Source organism: Sycon ciliatum, chromosome 1, assembly GCF_964019385.1.
Source record: "Sycon ciliatum chromosome 1, ocSycCili1.1, whole genome shotgun sequence".
Lineage (NCBI taxonomy): Eukaryota > Metazoa > Porifera > Calcarea > Leucosolenida > Sycettidae > Sycon > Sycon ciliatum.
Window position 1 is genome coordinate 57,801,641 of NC_088643.1, and position 19,467 is coordinate 57,821,107.

Here is a 19,467-nt window from a genome sequence, read left to right on the forward strand (position 1 = left end):
GAGACTCATCTCGATCTCCGAGTCGAGTCATCACTCATATCAGAAAACATTCGAAAAAGATATCAACAAAAACAGTCTTTGTGGCACGAAGTCGAAGGCACATCACAAAGAAGACCCTCGTCTTGTCCTGGTGGCTGCAAACGAATGTTTGTTGTATCCATTTCTTGATCATCCTGGCAGTATAGCAGCAACAGTATTGGAAGAATTAGCTTTGGAATTTCTGTCGCGATAGTGTACTTCATCCTCTTCACTTTAGTCAGTCGGAGTCTTTCCCCATCAGAGCTCTGTGAGATTGTCGCAGAAGTTGGTGTCGCTATGGTTTGTTCCAAATGTAAGTCTATTATAACTAGTGGTCAAACGGTCACCCTATAATTATAGGCTATCAGCTATCAGGTTGGGTTTCGGGCACCCTATATGCTCATGCATTTCACCACACACACACACACACACACACACACACACACACACACACACACACACACACACACACACACACACACACACACACACACACACACACACACACACACACACACACACACACACACACACACACACACAAACACGCACGCACACACACACACACGCACGTCCAATGTTTGTGTATTTTGTTTAGTCGAGTGATGGTGTATAACTGGAGTGTCCTCATGCACTGTGGCTAGCACAACGCGCACACGAAATCAGGTACAGGGCACCGACTCTCACTGGCTGCTATTTCAGTATTTGAATGAAATACTAGCAAAGGACAAGAGCTAACTGAGTATACTAGTACTACATGCAGCACATTTGAAGCTTAGAGAGTGTGTGTGGGCAGGCGTGTATTTACGGCCATATTGCCAGGTGTGTACAGGTAGAGATCATAACGTTGGTGTTTGAATAAGTGTGACTTGATCACTATAGACGATTATCACTACCAAGAGTACATGAAAACCAGAGTGTGCAGCTTGGGGCCTTTTCTGCTATGGGTGTCTGTCACGGCGAAATTCCGTGATTACATCATATTTGGCCCAGATCTGAGGCGGGAAATGGCGTAGTGCGTACAACTGAGCTGCAGTTGTGCAGAAAGAGACCTGCTTGAATCCTGCTTGTACGCACTACATCACTAAAATGATGTAATCACGGAATTTCGCCGTGACAGCAACCCATCCGAGCTGCACACTCTGGTTTTCATGTACTCTTGTCACTACATGCGATTGGACAGGGTAGTACTTCGAAGTACGTGAGTGGTAACTTTATGACTCGGTCATGATGACATACACAAACGGACTTGTATCATACACGTAATTACCACACCGAGACTTGTAAAGCACGAAATAACAACAACCTGCATCTACTCTATGACCACACTGCTTGTAGTACGCAGCATTTGCACAATCTCAATTTCCCAAAGCTTTCTGTCGGTACCATCAATTACTAAAAAGAAAAGTATAAACAATCCGTAATGTATGCAATTGAGTGGTTTTGAAGTGAACCCGGCCTACCCTTTCGACCGCTACTGTAAAACCTGTCAAGATGACCACTCCAATAAGGCGACCACCTGCCCCAGAAGACCATTGCAACCAGCACCAAGGGATGCTACTTCCAGTCAATGACACTGGATAAGGAGACCACCTGGTAACAGAGACCACGTTTTAAAGGTCCCTTGAGCGGTCGGCTTAGACAGGTTTCACTTACATGTACTGTAATTTCACAAATTTAATTTCACAAATTTTCGGTGTACTTTTATTTTCGGTACTTTCGGTGCGTCTGTTTCATACCTAAAATTTCAAGACACCGAACAAACACTAACACACATAATCCAATTGGGAATTGCTTCTCTGTACCGAAAATTTCTGTTCACCTAACCTAGTCTGTTGCCCTCATACCGAAAATATTGAGCACCGAAAATTTCTGAAATTAGAGTATTTAATATTTATATCAATGTTATCTTAATCACGGCGAGAACGACGTGTAGTATGAGCTATCTAATACTGTGTCGTTACTCCCACTTTCTTTGCAACTAGGCGAGAAGAAATTGGGCACGGTCGCATGCCCCGACAAGTGGAGAGACGGAGCTCGTAATGTAGTCAGTAAGCGAAACATGGCGATGTGATGCGTATGTGTGCCCCTTATAGATGTGCACAGCATTACTGCTAGATAGGCCATTGCCCCCTGTGTGTCAAGTATACAGTGAACTAGTAATGATTCAAGATATTAGCAAGCTGCTTCTCTTCCATGTCACAGTCATGTAGATCTGGTTGTATGCTTGTCAGCACAACACTCTGTCTTTGTTCCCTTTGGTACTTCCACTAGTTTTCCACGAGGACTGAGTATATGACTTTTTTTAAATAGGATGCGAATCATTATATTTGACTCCATCATTCAATGTTGTTACGTGTCCACCTTCAGGACCAAAAGCATCTGGATCCGCTTCCGCCTCAGCTGCGGCGTCAAGTTCATCTGGTGGCCCAACACGGAAACTTGGGGAGAACAAACTGTTGTCAGGTCGCAAAACTAGGTGAGGCAGTCGACCATGGTGCAGCCAAAATTGTCCTTACCTGACTAGGATTCTCCTCTTCCGTATCAATTAAAACACATCATAACTGTTATATACCTGTTATATGAAAATCTGCCCGTTAGTAAACCACAGTTTTCTCAGATATGTTCAATGTAGACACTACTCAATCTGCGGACAGCATGCTGTTTCGTTCTTTGTGAACTCATCAGCGCAGCACAGAGGAAATAGACATGTATGTCTACAATGAAGCCTTTCTAAGGTGACCGCTGAACTTCCCTGTGTACAGGTGATTGCCCTGTCCAGGTGCATTTGACTAGACATGGTACATGTACCATTTGTGGTCCTCCGGGAAAGGTGGTCAGTTGCCTTGTCGCCCCCCCCCCCCCCCCCCCCCGTGGCAAGTTTTACTGTGCAGAATGATCTGTTGGGTCAGGCCTTACACAGCCTGTTCTGTGTCACTTGTTCTGTTGACGGCACAAGTTCCTGTGGCCAAGCTTCTGCCTTGGCCTGAGACTGTCAACTATTCAGAGCTGTTACTTTATTTTGTGAAGTTTTTCTTTTCCTATTTACTCATGACTGCAGTGCTTTCTGACTTTCAATCTCTCCAGGTTTCAGCCCTATGCGAAGTTTGAGAAGTGCAAAGTTTGCAAGCAGGCTGTCCACCAGCAAGGCTCACACTACTGTCAAGGTTAGTTGCAGGGTGCACTCTGTTATTCTTGAAGACGTCTTGCTCTTGTAGAAAAGTTCTCGGAAGAGAAGAGGACCATTTTTTTGTGAGGAGAGGTTACTAGTAGTTCTTTTTCAGTTCACCATGACCAACGAGGGTAAAGTTCAGCATGCGTTGAGTTTCCCTGCATTTTGCTATTAAAGGACCCCTAAGTCAGGTTTGGGCTCGTGTACATAATGCGTGAGTGACAAAGCACGGGAATCTTCCGCTTTCGTCCGTGTCCAAAGTGGGGAGAGCCAGCAGAGCTTGGCATGGTCTGCCAATATTTGCAAATGTTCTTCTGATTACCTGAGACCACCAGGGTTGGCAGTGGACAAAGGAATGTACCATAAAACTGCAGGACTACACATCCCCAGTTCTTTTGCACCTGTGTGTAGGACGGTAGCTTTGAAATATGTTATGATCGGCTTGGGTACCTTCCGGGCAATCCTTAGGTGGAGCTTGCATCCTGGAGTTACTGCATCCGGATCTTGTATACAGAAACTGGTTGTGATTCTGCAGCAAACTTGCCTTGAGCTTTCCTTGGCTTTCAGTGCTGAATGATGTCCGGTACACTGAAAGTGCAATGCAGTCAGGTTTGTGTCATTCTTTGTCAGGTAAAGGCGACGGTTTCAAATAGGACATAGGTTGCAAACCGGAACGGACTCAATGTTCACTTTCTCTCTCTTCAAGTCTTGGTATTTTGATTAGAAAACATATGTCACAGTGAGACTAAGATGTGTTATACTCCGAGCCAAAATTTCATGGCTCTGCGATGACCAGAAACGCCATACCAAGCAGGTGAGTTTTTGACGTGTTCCTTCGCACTGCGACTTGAGTTTTATGACTTTCGAAAAACCAACTTCTTGTCACAGGTAAACAGCGGCTCGCCTCTCGCCAATAAAGTACCGCATACCAATCAAAACTAATGGAAGCACACACAAGGCTTATTGTTACTCTATACTGGCCGTCGTGGAGCGATAACAATTACCTAATTTCAGACCCAGAGTGAATTTGACGTGCACTCTAAACCCTGTCCGGTTTGGAGCCACCTCTGATTTGAAGCAAAAAATTGGGCAACTTGGAGGCAATGGGTCAACACAAAGGAGTGGCTCAGTTCGATTGACTCTGGCCTCAGAGCAAACTTCAACATGCCAGTTTCCTTCCACAAACATATTTCGAGTGAACAATCAACGCTGATGATCGGTTTGGGTCTATACCAATTTGGCTGTCAAGCCGTTCCGGTATCGAACCGTCGCCTTTACCTGCTACAGATAGGCAACATGTATGATTGCAGAACAAACTCTGCAATAGCAGTTATATCGACTTGGGAGTGCCTTTTGACCTCACATCTCTGAAAGGTTCCACCAAACAGCACATATGAGTATGAAAGGGAGTGGAAGGTGCTTTGCAGCACTGGGCTATGATTTTTTCTTAGTCGACTTTTAGTAAATGTTATTCAACTGGTTCCTGTTTTTCTTCCTTTCTTTCCACTCCAGGGTGTTCCTACAAGCTAGGTGAGTGTGAATACTTCTTGCTTTTCTTGCCTTCTCAGACTTTGCCCGACAGTGTTTTTGATTTTTGTTGAGCAATAAGGAATTCAGGTGGACACACCCATTCCCATTGCGCTGCACATCTGAACCAGTTCCGTTATTTTACGTTTCGGCACTTGGCCATCATCGGGAATGGATGTGTACACCCGAATTCTTTATTTCAGAGATGAAGCTACAGGAAGCCTCAGCCCTTCTTCAGATTTTGTTGAGCAGTTGTTATAATTATTGCGTGCTGCTGTAAAAAGGGAAGAACTGATGAAACAGCACCGAGGGTGGCGGTGGGACAACAGCTTCTCATTTTCGACTACATGCCTGCTCTAAACGGGGAAGAACAGAGACTCCCTTGATTTAGGCTAAGGCCTGTGTAGAATCCGTAAAATACAAATACAAATAAACATGCACATGGGCTGGAAATTGAATAAATGGCATCTCTTGTAAAAAAAATCATGATTTTGTTCGGTTTTCCTGATGCCTTGCATGATTGCCAACTTTTCTTCTGGTTACTCTAGCCGTTCACCTGCCCAGCGGCGCTTTGTATTTTTGGTACGTCCGTCTTGCACTTGATTTACATGCTGTCCGTTGTGTTTCTCTCATTTTGTCTTCTGTTGCATTAGGCATCTGTGCAATGTGCGGCAAACAGATGGTGGACGTAAAGAACTACAAGCAGACATCCGTGTAGCTGGCCTGCGGTTTCAATTGCTTCGATGATGCACATCCCATGTGTACTTGGCTGGTCCTCTCCCATGCAAGTTACGTTCACCCTTTACCCTGGCCGGTGTGGGTGCACAACCATCAGCACCGCCCTATTATGTAAATAGAATTTTTGTATTGGAACTGTTTTGATTTTGGCCTCGGTCATCCACGGCCGGCCGTGGTTCCTGTTGTCCAAGGCTTGCTCAATATCCAGCAGGAAACTTGTTTGTTGCAATAGTGCAATCTTCAAGTCTGTATAGTGCTGATAGTGCATTCAATTCCAGTACATACTTGTACATACAGACTCAACTTCTTGACAGAACAAAGCGTATACAATAGAACTTACTCACATATCGACATATATACAGTGTGCATTTTGTACAGAGCTTGAATGATAATTATTATTATATATAACGCACAACTTTCCGCCTTTTTTTAAAATTTGCTTTGCCTCCTATATTTTGTTCGCTTTGTACATAGCTTCTGAGTGGTCATCAATACATGTATATAAAATGATAAACAACGTGGATGTTGATGGGGTAAACATGGCTTTGTGACAGTGTGTTGGAAGTGTTTGTTCTGTGGCAGAGCTTTGTTCACTGAGGCGAGGTACACGTAGTTTGGCGTTCTATCCATTCAGTTCTTTTCGTTCTTAGCTCGGCCACCCAGCCTTGCACGAGCTCGGTTTTAAACTTTCCTTCGGTCGAGTCGAAGAACTCCTGAAGTCCACCGGGGCGCTTGTCAGCTTTCTCATACTCGTACGCCTGCAAGATCATATCGAATTTATCAAGGTCTTTTACAAGACATGCTGCCGGTGACTGCCCTGACTCATACTCCTCAAATAGTGCTAGGACTTCAGCACCAGCCTCTGCCGGCAGCAACTCCTGTATGTGTTTCATGGCATCCATCTCACGTCTCTGCTTCTCCTCTTTCGGCACGTTGTCACACGGCGCAATGTCTCCCACAATGCTCTCTGCCAGGTCATGAACCAGGGCCATTTTGGCGCAGTGCTCCCGGCTGACGTTGCACTTGGTTGTGTCGACGGTCAGAGCAAGCATCGCCATTCGATACATGTGATCAGCGACACTTTCAGGATCATGAACGCCTCTCAAAACCCATCCCCTTCGCTTGGTAGTCTTCAATGACCGTAGCAAATCCGCAAACGCGAAGAAATTTTCCATTCTATTTCGAAGTACTTTCAAAATTCAACGAATAATTAGTTGAATGAAATACAACAGTTTCTATGAGAAATTAGCATGCCGACCAATCCAGAGCTGGACACAGACTGTAGCTTGTGAAGTATCACGTCTCCTGCCCGAAGCAGATCTGTAGCAAGGAACTGAAGTCAAGAGGACAACGAGTTCCATGTACAAGAAACAAAACAACTCAGAGGATCTAGCCTTCTACTAGGTCTAGACTAGGAGCTAGCTGACACAGCTAACAGACGTAGATCTACGTGCTTTCGATTTCTCTTTTGTTTTTGAAAAATTAAAAAATGACTTATGAAGTAAGTTATGTGTGTTCGCTGCGCGCATGCAGCCTGATATGATCATGTTTGTGACACGTGCGCGCGATCGCTATTATAATTATTACTAGTGCAGTGATCGATACAGACTGTCAGTATTCTGATGAGTACAGACGTGATTCACGCACAAGTACAGTATTTCCTCCTTTTCATTTTTGTTACTGGCATTCTAATTTTTCCCATCTTTATCTCTACTTCTTCGACCGTCAGTGCAGTTCGAGCACCTCACTCAGTTCAGATGCTTTACTTAGGATGCGAACCCAGACGACTTCCGTTCCCTGGGCGTTGCTGCAGAGTGTAGTTGCCTTGGCGTGTGGATTCTTCTGTCTGTCGGTAATTCTTCATTCGTTCGAACTGCTTTTCAGCAACCTGGCGACTGGCGGTGTGAGCAGACCAGCAGCAGCTACTGCTGCTGCTGGCGCTGGAGCTGTTGCTGGTGGTGTCAGCGGCGGTGCTCGTCCTGCGCAGGGCAAATTGTTGTCAGTGGAGTTCGAGGTGCATGGCAAGGTGCAGGGCGTCTTCTTCAGAAAGCACACCAAGCAGAACGCCGAGAAGCACGGCCTGACCGGATGGGTAAGGAACACGATCTACAACACAGTCGTAGGTACCATCGAGGGTCCCCAGCAGAACATCCACACCATGAAGCAGTGGCTGCGTACGAAAGGAAGCCCCAGGTCGAGAGTTGACCGGTGCAGTTTCAAGAGTGAGCGTACCATTCACACACGTCGTTACAAAACATTTGAAATACAGAAGACAACTTAGCGAGGGTTGCCAGAGCATCGAAAAGTCTGTCATGAGCAATCCACGATTCATAGCATACTTTCAAGCTTTACAATATTGATTCTCATTATCTCCGTCCTCCAGTGTGAAAAATTGTCAGATATGATACTCCAAGTCAAGATACAATTAATTTATGACGCATATCGGCTTGAGTAGTAAAGTCAAAGCTTCTGTTCTATATTTTCAGGGCTCACCCTAATCAGGCTCTATAATCAATCCTTAGCTTGTCTTGAAAGCTTGGTGGCACTGTAGTTCACTGTGACTTGTCTTGGTAGTTCGCACGGTGATGATGCTCGGCCTTCAGTGCCGGGCGGCATAGAATCGGCAATGGTGCTCTTTGCTGCAGCTCGCTTGTGTGCGTATGAAGCCAGTTATGTACAATGTAGTACGGCGGTGGTTTTCGTGGCTGTGCCGCTACGCATGAAGCTGTGGTGCAGATGAGTGAATACGCATGTGTGACCGGTGTCGGTATGCACTCGTGCCAGTGGATATAATAATGTACATTATTGTACATGTATTCGAATGGAGTGTATTCGAATGGAGTGTATTCGAATGGAGTATATTCGAATGGAGTGTATTCGAATGGAGTGTATTCGAATGGAGTGTATTCGAATGGAGTGTATTCGAATGGAGTGTATTCGAATGGAGTGTCTACTGATTGTGGTCAAGACAGTGGCTACGGTGACCTAGATAATGATTGCATTTGTAGTTTTGTGTCTCTTTCTTGCATAACCGCGGCACCGTATCTACATCAGTACATGCTTGTACTCCTTCCTGCAGAAAATTTCGGAAATAGCTCGTGTGTAAGGAACTTACTGGTAGTTCATCATGTATGGAGTTCATCCATTGAGCAAAGCTATACCATTTCATGTCGGCAGCACACAGAGGTGTAACTGCAGCTGTATGTTTATAAGACTAGTACTACTAGCCATGTTGCTCTGACTACCGACTACTAGTGTTGCCCCCGTAGGCGACGTTGGCGACAAGCAACACCCGTCGTATGCAACTTACTTTGCATCCACTGCTACACTTTCTGTAGTCTGGGCTTCATGTATGACTAACACTGCTATTGATGTATTGACTTTCAGTCGGCTCCAGTTACAACTGCCGGTACACATGATACATGAACTGTCTGACCCCTTTCATGCATTCGTATGCAGCTGTCACCTAACACCTGCACCGCTTTTGTCATCTACTTGTACTAGTATGACTGTATCATTTGCCGCTACGCTAGGATCGGGATTGTAGTCCGTGATCCGTAGGCGTAGAGGGGCTTGTTTTCCTTGGTGTGTTTAGAGTTTTAGGTTCCTGCCTCGGTGGTGCAGGTCACTAGTTTTTGGTCATTCTTGTTTTAGTAGGAGTTAGCTGTTTGGCATGAGAATGAAAGAGTAATAATACAGTCTTCTAATAATAAAGTAACGACGTTCCGTTTGTGGAATGGTGAATCAAGACGAGAGGTAAAAACATTGGTCCTTCGAGAGCCGGATTCGAACCAGCCGGACGGAAAGATAATGGACGTCGACAAGCGGCACAGTGAACAGGTCAGGCGATCTCAACGTGAGACCAAAGGCCGGAAAGTGAAGCCGACTTGTTGCAGCAGGAGCGACAATATCAGTAACGTTGTCGCAGGCAGCGTCGCGGAGGAAACCGAAAGTATCTCCTCCTCGACACTGAGCCGATTCTCGAGTGTTTCTCGACGCTCTTCGAGCAGTGCTGCTGAAGCCAGGAAGCGGAAAGCGGAGCTGGTGGCAGCGCAGCGTGTGGCTGCACTTGAAGAGGAGGCGAGAAGCCATAGGCTGGAAAGCGAGAAGAGACTCTCCAATCTCCAGCTCGCCGCGGACCTGGCGGCGATTCAGGCCGACGAGGAGGTCGGCAACGGAGGCACAGCAGCACCCGTGCTCGACTACGGCCACAGCGAGAGGGCAATGGACATGCAGGAGTCACACTACTTCGTGAGGGACGGTGAAGAACCAGTATCTGCTCAAGATGCAGAACAGCACCCACAGCACGAGGAGGAGGAAGTGACTCAAAGTGTCATGCCAGCCCAGGGGTACACGGACAGTGACCCACATGACGCGGCTACTCCAGCAGTAATTCCAGCCACCAGACTTGTGCAGCCTCTGTGTGCTGCGGAGATAAGGATCCAGGAGTTGGAGGGGCAGCTGAAGTTATGCCGACAGAACACTGGCTCCATTGAGCGAGCCTATGACGACAAGCTCACTGTGGAGCTTGAAGAAAAAAGACGACTGAAAGACGAACTCCAGCTACAGCAACAGACGATTGCAACCCTGAAGCAGCGGATCTTCCAGGAAGACGCGAGGCATGCTGACCAGGTGCAGGTGATCAAGTCCCTGGAGGGAGATCTTGCCAAGGCCGAAGCAAGTAACGACCGTCTCCAAAGTGACTTGGTAGCTAGAGACCATCGCATCAGCCAGCTCACCAGCACGTCATGCGACCTGGAGGACCAAGTGCAGAATCTAGAGTACGAGCTGGAGGAGACCAGAGCTCAACTAGCAGTCATGCAGGTGGACATGGCACCTTCCAACCGGGAAAGGCGCGAGCTGCAGACCAAAGCGCAAAGTGAGCCACGTGGTGCGGCCGGTGCCGACACCCCCACATGCGATCTACCTTCGTCCAAGAGCGCAGTAGCATTGTGCCGTGACGATGGACCCCGAAACGACCAGCAAGTACTGATGGTCCTGCTAGCCTGCAGACGCAGGCCACATCAGGTGACAGCATACAGACAGCTGTTGCATCAGCAGTGTCACAGCTGGCCCAGGTATTGTCGGATAAGCTGACGCCACCAAGGGCGACCACTCCAGACCACCAGAACACCTCGGACAAGGACCTGCGGAGAATGATGGCTAGACAATCAGCCACAAAAGACCTGCCGGCCTTCAACGGTGATCCGACAGCATGGCCGATGTTCAACCGGACGTTTACGGCCTCCACTGCAGAGTGTGGTTTCTCCAACCAGGAGAACATGACCCGTCTGCAGAGAGCCTTGAAGGGAAAGGCTTTGGACAGTGTGAAGTCAATGCTCGTCGTACCGGACAACATTGATCGAGTGATGCACACTCTCCAGATGCGGTTCGGCCAGCCGGACCATGTGGTCCAGTCCATGATTGCCCAGGTCAAGACCATGCCTAAGTTGCGAGACGACGACTTTGAGCAGCTTATTGACTTGGCGAACTCGGTTAGCAACTTGGTGTCGACCATGGAGCTCCTCAAGAGCACAGGCCACTTAGCTAACCCGCAGCTCCGCCAGGAGATCGTGCAGAAACTACCGAGCAGCTTGACCCGTCAATGGGGAGAGCACGTAGCAGAGTGCAAAGATCCAGTGACAATGAAAACACTGGCAGAGTGGCTCGCAAAGAGAGCAGATGCGCTCTGTTGTGTTCGGAGACTCGACACGACGGCAGCAAAGTGTGTGTCAACAGGCAGCAATATGAAGCCGCCACCGACTGCTCGACAGAGCGGCCAGCGGCAGACTGCCTTCGTGGCCAGCGAGAGAAAGTGCGACTTCTGCAGACGGGCAGGCCACAAGGTGGCTGAGTGCCGAGAATTCGCACGCAAGACGAGCAACGAGCGCTGGAGATGGGTCAAGACAGAACGACGATGCTTCACCTGCCTTGGCCAGGGCCACCGCACTAGAGAGTGCCCTGACAGTACGCCCTGTAAGAAGGATGGCTGTGACCGGCTTCACCATCCGATGCTGCACCCACCAAAGAGGAAGGACGATGTCGAACGCACGAACCTAGCTAGCGCCCAGCAGCAAAGCAGAGTCGTTCTGAGGACAGTGCCGGTAGCAATCCGCGGACCGAAAGGTGTGGTGAACACGGCCGCACTACTGGATGAAGCATCAACGGTCACCCTGCTGGATTCAGACATCGCAAAGCAGGTGGGCGCAGAAGGGCCATGTAGGCCATTGACGCTAGCATGGACGAACGATATGTGCCAGCAAGATCCTGACTCCAGGGAGGTCACAATCACCGTGAGCGGTCAGGACGGAGACCTCCAGCTGTCGGCCCGGACTGTGCGTGAGCTGCACCTACCAGCCCAGCATGTCGACATCAACCATCAGCGACAGCGTTGGCAACACGTGAGCAGCGCAGACATCCCTCTCAGCGCGACAAAGAAGCCGCGCTTGCTGATTGGCCAGGACAACTGCCATGTTATCTTGCCCAGGGAGACGATCGAGGGCCCACCCAACGCACCCACACTGAGCCGGTGCAAGCTGGGGTGGTCGATACACGGCCAACTCGGTGGCGCTGATCAGGTACTGCATGCCCGACTTGACACAGCGGAAGAAGGCAGTGCCGAGGACACGGATATCGGTCTCCACCAACAGGTGAAGCACTACTTCACCACAGAATCGTTCGGTGTACAAGTCCGCAGCGAGAAAATACGCTCGCGACAGGAAGCGAAGGCGGAAAGGATCCTGGAATCCACCACGAGACGTATCGGGGAACGATGGGAGACCGGCTTGCTGTGGCGAGACGCTGACGTAAGCCTACCGGAGAGTAAAACGTCAGCAACGCGCCGCCTCCTGTCCATTGAACGCAAGATGGACAGGAACCCTGCATTCTCTGAAGCGTACTGCGCCAAGATTGCACAGTATATTGACGACGGATACGCCACCAAGCTCACACACTCCCAGCTCCAGATGCCTTCTCAGAGAGCGTGGTACCTGCCACATTTTGGAGTGACAAACCCCAACAAGCCAGGCAAGCTGCGCCTAGTGTTCGATGCAGCTGCGCCAAGCCACGGGGTCAGCCTCAACGATGCCCTGCTGCCAGGCCCCGACTATCTCAACCCTCTCACCAGTGTGCTGTTCAAGTTCAGACAACACCGCGTGGGGTTCGGAGGGGATATCCGACAGATGTTTCACCAAGTGCACATCCGACCTGACGATCAGCCTGCACAGCGGTTCCTTTGGCGAGGCAGTGACAGAGACCGTGAACCTGATGTCTACCAGATGAGAGCCATGACATTCGGCGCTGTATGTTCGCCAGCATCAGCCCAGTATGTAATGCGAAGAAATGCAGACAAATTCCGGCACAGCGCGCCAGATGCGGTTACTGCAATCCATGACAAGCACTACATGGACGACTACTTCGACTCGACGCCGACGGCAGAAGAAGCAGCCCAACGGATCAAGGAAGTGAGTCAAATCCAGGAAGCCGGAGGCTTCTCCATCAGAGGCTGGGTCAGCAACTCACCTGATGCTCTTGCTGTCGTACCACCAGATATATGCTCACCGCCGGTAGTCACTATTAGCAGCGACAACGAGACTGTAGTGGAGAAGACACTCGGTCTGAAGTGGTTGCCACGGGAAGACGCGTTCGGCTTTAGTCTGAGCCGTAGACTGGAGCAAAGCAACACAACAGAAGTGACAAAACGTGAAGTCCTACGCAAGCTGATGTCTGTGTTCGACCCCCTTGGTTTCTTCACCTACTACACCACGTCGGCTCGCATTCTGCTACAAGACATTTGGCGCACAGGCGTCGGATGGGACGAGCCACTGCCAGGATCTCTCGTCCAAAGATGGACGGACTGGTGGACGGGAGTGCACAACCTCGGGAGCAGGTCAATTCCGCGTTGCTACTGCACGGCTATTGCGGACAGAAAGGGCCTGGAGCTTCACGTGTTCGGAGACGCCAGTGAGTCAGCATTCGCCGCAGCAGCCTACTTCAGGCTATCGCTACCTGACGACAGCACCAGAGTCGCATTCGTGTTTGGCAAGTCCCGAGTTGCACCACTATAACCCGTATCCATACCGCGGCTGAAGCTGCACTGATGGCCAGCAGAATGGCCGACACCGTCCGGAAAGAGCATGATCTACCTATCGACCGCATCGTGCTCTGGAGTGACTCTATGACTGTCCTACGATGGATCCGAGCAGACGCCCGGCGATTCAAGCCATTCGTAGCACATCGTATCGGAGAGATTGAGGAGCTCACTGACGTATCGCAATGGCGGTGGGTCCCAACACACAGCAACCCAGCAGATGCAGCAACCAGAGCCCCATCCGAGATATCAGCAGCGCAGCACATCTGGACGCATGGTCCTGAGTTTCTGACCCAGCCAGAGTCTGAGTGGCCAGTAGAGAATCCTGGGCGAGACACTACCACCAGCGACGACCAAGCCGAGATGAAGACAGAGTTTACTGCGGTAGTCACCAAAGAAGCGCAGTTAGCCCTGCCAGATATCAGCCGCTTCTCATCCTGGATTCGGCTGATGAGAACGACAGCATGGATCGTCAGATACGTCAACAACCTGCGTGCGAAAGCGTCAAGCAAGCCCACAGTCACTTGCTCTGAGTTGCTGCCATCGGAGTACCAGCAGGCCCAGAAGCTGTGGTGGAAGAAAGCACAGCAAGACAGCTTCCGGGAGGAAATTGGCGACCTGCAGAAGCACAGCAATGTGAGCAGCAGCAGCAAACTTCGAGACCTCTCACCTGTGCTAGATAGCGACGGTGTGGTGAGAATGCATGGCCGAATTCGAAGTGCACCACCCGGAAGTCCACTGACGCCCGAGCCTGTCATCCTGGACCCGTCGCACCCATTCACACAGATGCTCCTTCAGCAGTACCATGTCTGGCATGGACACCATGGTCAGGACAGTGTGGCAAACGACGTCCGCCAGACGTATTGGGTCTTGAAACTACGCACAGCCGTCCGCCGTACCTGGACCGTATGCCAGCAGTGTAAAAATGAACGCGCGCAGCCAACACCACCTCATGAGCTCAGATGGGACAGATTCCCGACGCACGCGTTGCCACGTTCATCCGCCCGTTCACACATTGTGGCATGGACTATTTCGGGCCACTGACAGTCACTATCGGACGACGTCACGAGAAGCGGTACGGCGTGATATTCACCTGCCTTACGACCCGAGCTGTACACCTGGAGCTGTCACACGACTTGACAACAGACTGTACCATCATGGCAATTTGCCGGTTGATCAGTCGCAGAGGGTGCCCTGGAGTTATCTACTCGGACAACGGCACCAACCTACGAGGTGCAGCAAGAGAACTCAAGGAATCGTTGGACCAGCTGGACCAGACACGCCTCGCAGCTGAGCTCACACCGAGAGGAATCAAGTGGGAGTTCAATCCTCCGGCAGCCCCGCACATGGGGGGAGCGTGGGAGCGACTAGTGAGGTCAGGGAAAACCGCCTTGAGAGCCGTGCTCAAGGAACGTGCTCCGCGTGAGGATACACTCATCACGCTACTTACAGAGGTTGAGGCGATAATCAACAGCCGCCCGCTCACACATGTGTCCTCTGACCCAACTGACGACAACAGCCTGACGCCGAACCACTTCCTCCTAGGGACGCCATCAGCAGCACCAGTGCCCGGAGTATTCAGTGGTGATGACCTACATCTGCGCCGGCAGTGGCGCATCGTGCAAGTGCTAGCAGACCATTTCTGGCGTCGCTGGATTAAGGAATACTTGCCAACGCTAGCCCGGCGAACCAAATGGCACGGAAGAACAGAGAAGAAGGTGGACTGAGTAGGTGATGTGGTGGTCATCGCCGACGACAACGCAGTGAGGAACACATGGCCGAAGGGGATAGTGACGGCGACCTTTCCCGGCAGAGACGGCCTGGTGCGGGTAGCAGATGTCAAGACGCAGACTGGTGTGTTCCGCCGGCCAGTAGCCAAGCTCTGCGTGCTAGATGTCCGTTGTGTTAGTGACGGATAAATCGTCACTGGGGAGAGGATGTTGCCCCCGTAGGCGACGTTGGCGACAAGCAACACCCGTCGTATGCAACTTACTTTGCATCCACTGCTACACTTTCTGTAGTCTGGGCTTCATGTATGACTAACACTGCTATTGATGTATTGACTTTCAGTCGGCTCCAGTTACAACTGCCGGTACACATGATACATGAACTGTCTGACCCCTTTCATGCATTCGTATGCAGCTGTCACCTAACACCTGCACCGCTTTTGTCATCTACTTGTACTAGTATGACTGTATCATTTGCCGCTACGCTAGGATCGGGATTGTAGTCCGTGATCCGTAGGCGTAGAGGGGCTTGTTTTCCTTGGTGTGTTTAGAGTTTTAGGTTCCTGCCTCGGTGGTGCAGGTCACTAGTTTTTGGTCATTCTTGTTTTAGTAGGAGTTAGCTGTTTGGCATGAGAATGAAAGAGTAATAATACAGTCTTCTAATAATAAAGTAACGACGTTCCGTTTGTGGAATGGTGAATCAAGACGAGAGGTAAAAACAACTAGTATGTACTTCAAAGAAGGTACTACATGTACTACTACTACTGTAGTACTAGCCAGTGGCAATGTACCGGTATACTAGTAATGTGCCGGCCGTGTGGCCCTCTTGCCAAGAGTAATACTAGTCCGGTTGATCGAGGTTCCAGGTACTAGTAGCCGGATCGAGATTCCAGATAGCCGGATCTGGATACTGAGCGAGGTTCAACTGGGCTAACGGATAGTGTATTGTCAGCATTAGTTGCTGGATGCGCTTTGAGTTTGTAGCTCAGGGAACCCTGGCTGACCCAGCTTCCGTCAAAATGTCAAAAATGCCTCGGACAGGTTGACATGTGCGTTTTCAGTACAGTCAGACCATATCCGGTCCTCTTCTATCTGGATCCCTCGCCATCCGGAAGAAGGTTGTTGGTTACCTATTTACAGCATATGTCATACATACATTGTACATACAGTATGTGTGTTCGATTATCCGGTTCCCTCGCCTATCCGGATATTTTTTACTTCAACGTACATGTACAGTGTATGTAAAATGTAAGTAGCATAGCAAGTTTTTAACCCGAATATCCGCAGAACCTGATGCTCTTGGCGGACATTCTGTAATCGTACCCCTGCCTATACTGTGTGCTAGTGTGTTACCTGTTGTTATAATTATAGGCAGGGAGTCGTAAAATATTTTACGACTCCCTGCCTATATAACAGTGACCATACGTCCGGAGTCTCCTCTCATGATCTCAGTGCTGTGCTGAGTGCTGACCTCTACCTCCCCCAAACTGCTGCACGGCTCACACGTAGATTTACGTAGGCTACAAAAATTGTGATTGCGAGTATTATAATTTTTACTTCTGTTCTGCCTACATTATACATCCACAACTGCGACACATGAACTACTACAGCTAGTGACAGCACTGCTTGCAAGTGCATGCTACATTTAGGCAGTCCCCGTTATGTAGGCGTTGACGGATTATGCTAATATTTTCGTGAAATTACGCTTTTCGCATTGCTGAAAAAATTCCCGAATTATGCTATTTTTATGCTAAAAGTTATCATATTATGCCGCATTATGCTCACATATGCTGCTAATGTATATGATGGTTCTGTGCAAAATAACAGGGTAATTTTTGGTTGAGGGCGTTGTACTGCAGTAGCAAAAGTTCAACGGGGTCAACGCACCGTCCGACCTAGCTACGAACGTCACTGATTGTAGTTGATTGGACATGTTCTCAAGGGAGTCGTAAACCTCCGACTTCCTGATGCATCTACTTGTACTTGTACTTGTAGAACATATACAACTGTATGGAATTTGATGCGAAAAGGCGGATTATTCCAATTTTTTGCGATTCGTATGCAATTAGCCTCGAATTATGCGATTATCCGATTTTGGTACAAATTATGCGAAAAATTATGCTAGCATAATCCGTCAAGGCCTACCGTTATGCATCATAATTAAATTATTTTGACATACAATGTAAACACCTGGGGACCTGAGTTTGCACCCGGACTAACCCCAGTACTGCTAGCTTGATAATCGTGGCATCATAATTAGACATTATTATGATAAACACCTAGGCCAGGGACGCGAGTTTGTCTGTTGTCAAAATGTCATTCTCTGAACCTAAAATTGCATGGTCCTGTCATCTGTCTTAGCCAGCACGCTGCTGTATAGCCTGGAGGCAAGAACCATGGCGTTGACATATTTTCTGGCAATGATTTTGTATGTGAGCATGTCAACTAATTACTTGGAGTTCCATTGCCATTGCCGGCCTGATACTAGTTGGTATTCGTCAAATAATTAGCATGGTAACTATTACTTCAAATCAGGGAGTAGTAAAATACAGGGAGGTGACACGCCACTAATCGTGATTTTTGATGGGTGCCTCGCGCTTGTTTTTTTTTCTTTCGCAAAAAAAGATGATCTGCTGAATCAATCTTGAGTATTTGTCGAAGAACTAATTCCGTGAAAAGGTCTATCCATCTCATGGAACAGCATTTGTTTTGCTCTTGTGATACATCTGTGTCATCGTCATATGGAAAGGTACCACCCTTCCGAAAATCGTCCCGATCGACGGCATGGAGCAATAGAAGGAAGGTGATTTCCTTGAGAACAATACGTGTACGATTGGAGATGAAAAGCGAGTGCACAGATTTTGAAGTCGAAAAAATCTCTAGGACACCACACGATCGCCCCTAATTTCTCCTCAGTTGTGATCAACCAGTACTTCTCTACCTTCTTTGTGATGATGAGCATTTCATATTATGGTATGCTAGAGATTCGGGAGTTCACTTTTCGGAATGAAATGTTCCTAAGTTTGTCAAGGATTGAAATGCGGGCTACGTCGTCGTAAACAGCTTGTATCGACACAGGAAAAATCTACGGCACGCAGGGATATCTCGCAAAGTGATACCACTCTTGCTGGACTTCTATCCTGACATAGTGGTAGTTTGGTCGACTACCAAACTTTGTGAAGGCAGACAATTGTTGGAAATTCTCAGCGCTGAGTTTCTACGGGCTGCAGTAGGAGTCTCTTTGGCGGTAGGTATTTTACTACTCCCTGATCGAGAGAATCCTGATCCGCGCGCGTGTCTACACACTTCGGTACCCATAGTACCCCAATCTCACCCGCCGGGTGAAAACGGTGCTGAGGCAATCGTCAAACTCGCCGTACATGCTCGTGTCACCTCCCTGTATTTTACTACTCCCTGCTTCAAATACTTGACTGTCTAGTACTAGTACTTCTCACGTCGGAAGTTGTGACGAATGTCCTGTGGGTAGGTGCGTGCGTGTGTGTATGTGTGAGCGTGCGTTCGTTCGTGGCGGAAGGAAATACGTACGATCAGTCGATCACATAATACACATACATGTACATTATAGTCACCATTCATTCCGGCGTCTCAATCTCTGGGCAGCTTGCTGTTTTACCTTCTTACAATAGGTCTCGGGACATCAGTGGAACTCAGAGTCACTGCGTGGCAGATCCGATCGCAGCGAGCGGGAGGACTGACAACAAGGCTTCCTTGTTTATCGACTAGAAATGTCAGAGTGCTCCACGACTCATCAGAGGGGAAACACATAAGTTCATAACACTAACAGTGAGCTTTGCAAACCGGAAAGAGTGCTCAGCTCCGGGAGGAGGCAAGGGGCATAGACATCTAGCCTGCAAGGAGAGAATCATGCGGCCGCATTATTAATAACTGTTAGCTATTAAAGGGGAAGTGCATCGATTTTTCAAGTAGGGCTCAGATGAAAGACAATTGGATATCGGTTCCGATGGTATATCTCTCGCTTGCGTACGGCAAGGGAAACTTGCCATATCGCCGATTTCCCGATCCCGTTTCCATGGCGACTACAGGTGATGACGCACATTCTGCTTAGCTCCGTGAGAGAGAAGGTCGATCACTGCAGAATTGTGTCATTTTCAGTTGTCTTCTTGTATTCACGAAGTGAAAGAAGTACTGTGTTCAATGCTGTTAGTGCCGTGAAC

The 19,467-nt window shown here is 48.8% G+C and overlaps 5 protein-coding genes across 5 annotated transcripts; 4 read left to right on the forward strand and 1 right to left on the reverse strand.

Moving 5' to 3' along the window:
• The first annotated feature begins 37 nt into the window (after positions 1–37).
• Positions 38–5,998, forward strand: LOC135804547 (cysteine-rich PDZ-binding protein-like). The gene is made up of 6 exons (XM_065318438.1): positions 38–331; positions 2,004–2,069; positions 2,389–2,497; positions 3,106–3,185; positions 4,703–4,720; positions 5,371–5,998. Exons 1-6 carry the CDS (start codon positions 316–318, stop codon positions 5,433–5,435), a joined length of 354 nt encoding a protein of 117 aa, XP_065174510.1. The 5' UTR covers positions 38–315; the 3' UTR covers positions 5,436–5,998.
• On the reverse strand, positions 5,774–6,897 carry LOC135804548 (5'-deoxynucleotidase HDDC2-like). Its single transcript, XM_065318439.1, has one exon. It carries the CDS (start codon positions 6,628–6,630, stop codon positions 6,046–6,048), a length of 585 nt encoding a protein of 194 aa, XP_065174511.1. The 5' UTR covers positions 6,631–6,897; the 3' UTR covers positions 5,774–6,045.
• A 329-nt stretch (positions 6,898–7,226) lies between these two features.
• On the forward strand, positions 7,227–7,736 carry LOC135805745 (acylphosphatase-1-like). Its single transcript, XM_065319837.1, has one exon. It carries the CDS (start codon positions 7,227–7,229, stop codon positions 7,734–7,736), a length of 510 nt encoding a protein of 169 aa, XP_065175909.1.
• A 2,878-nt stretch (positions 7,737–10,614) lies between these two features.
• Positions 10,615–13,521, forward strand: LOC135805755 (uncharacterized). The gene has a single exon (XM_065319847.1). It carries the CDS (start codon positions 10,615–10,617, stop codon positions 13,519–13,521), a length of 2,907 nt encoding a protein of 968 aa, XP_065175919.1.
• Positions 13,522–13,565: 44 nt separating this feature from the next.
• Positions 13,566–15,271, forward strand: LOC135805765 (uncharacterized). Its single transcript, XM_065319858.1, has 2 exons — positions 13,566–14,370; positions 14,592–15,271. Exons 1-2 carry the CDS (start codon positions 13,566–13,568, stop codon positions 15,269–15,271), a joined length of 1,485 nt encoding a protein of 494 aa, XP_065175930.1.
• Positions 15,272–19,467: the final 4,196 nt, after the last annotated feature.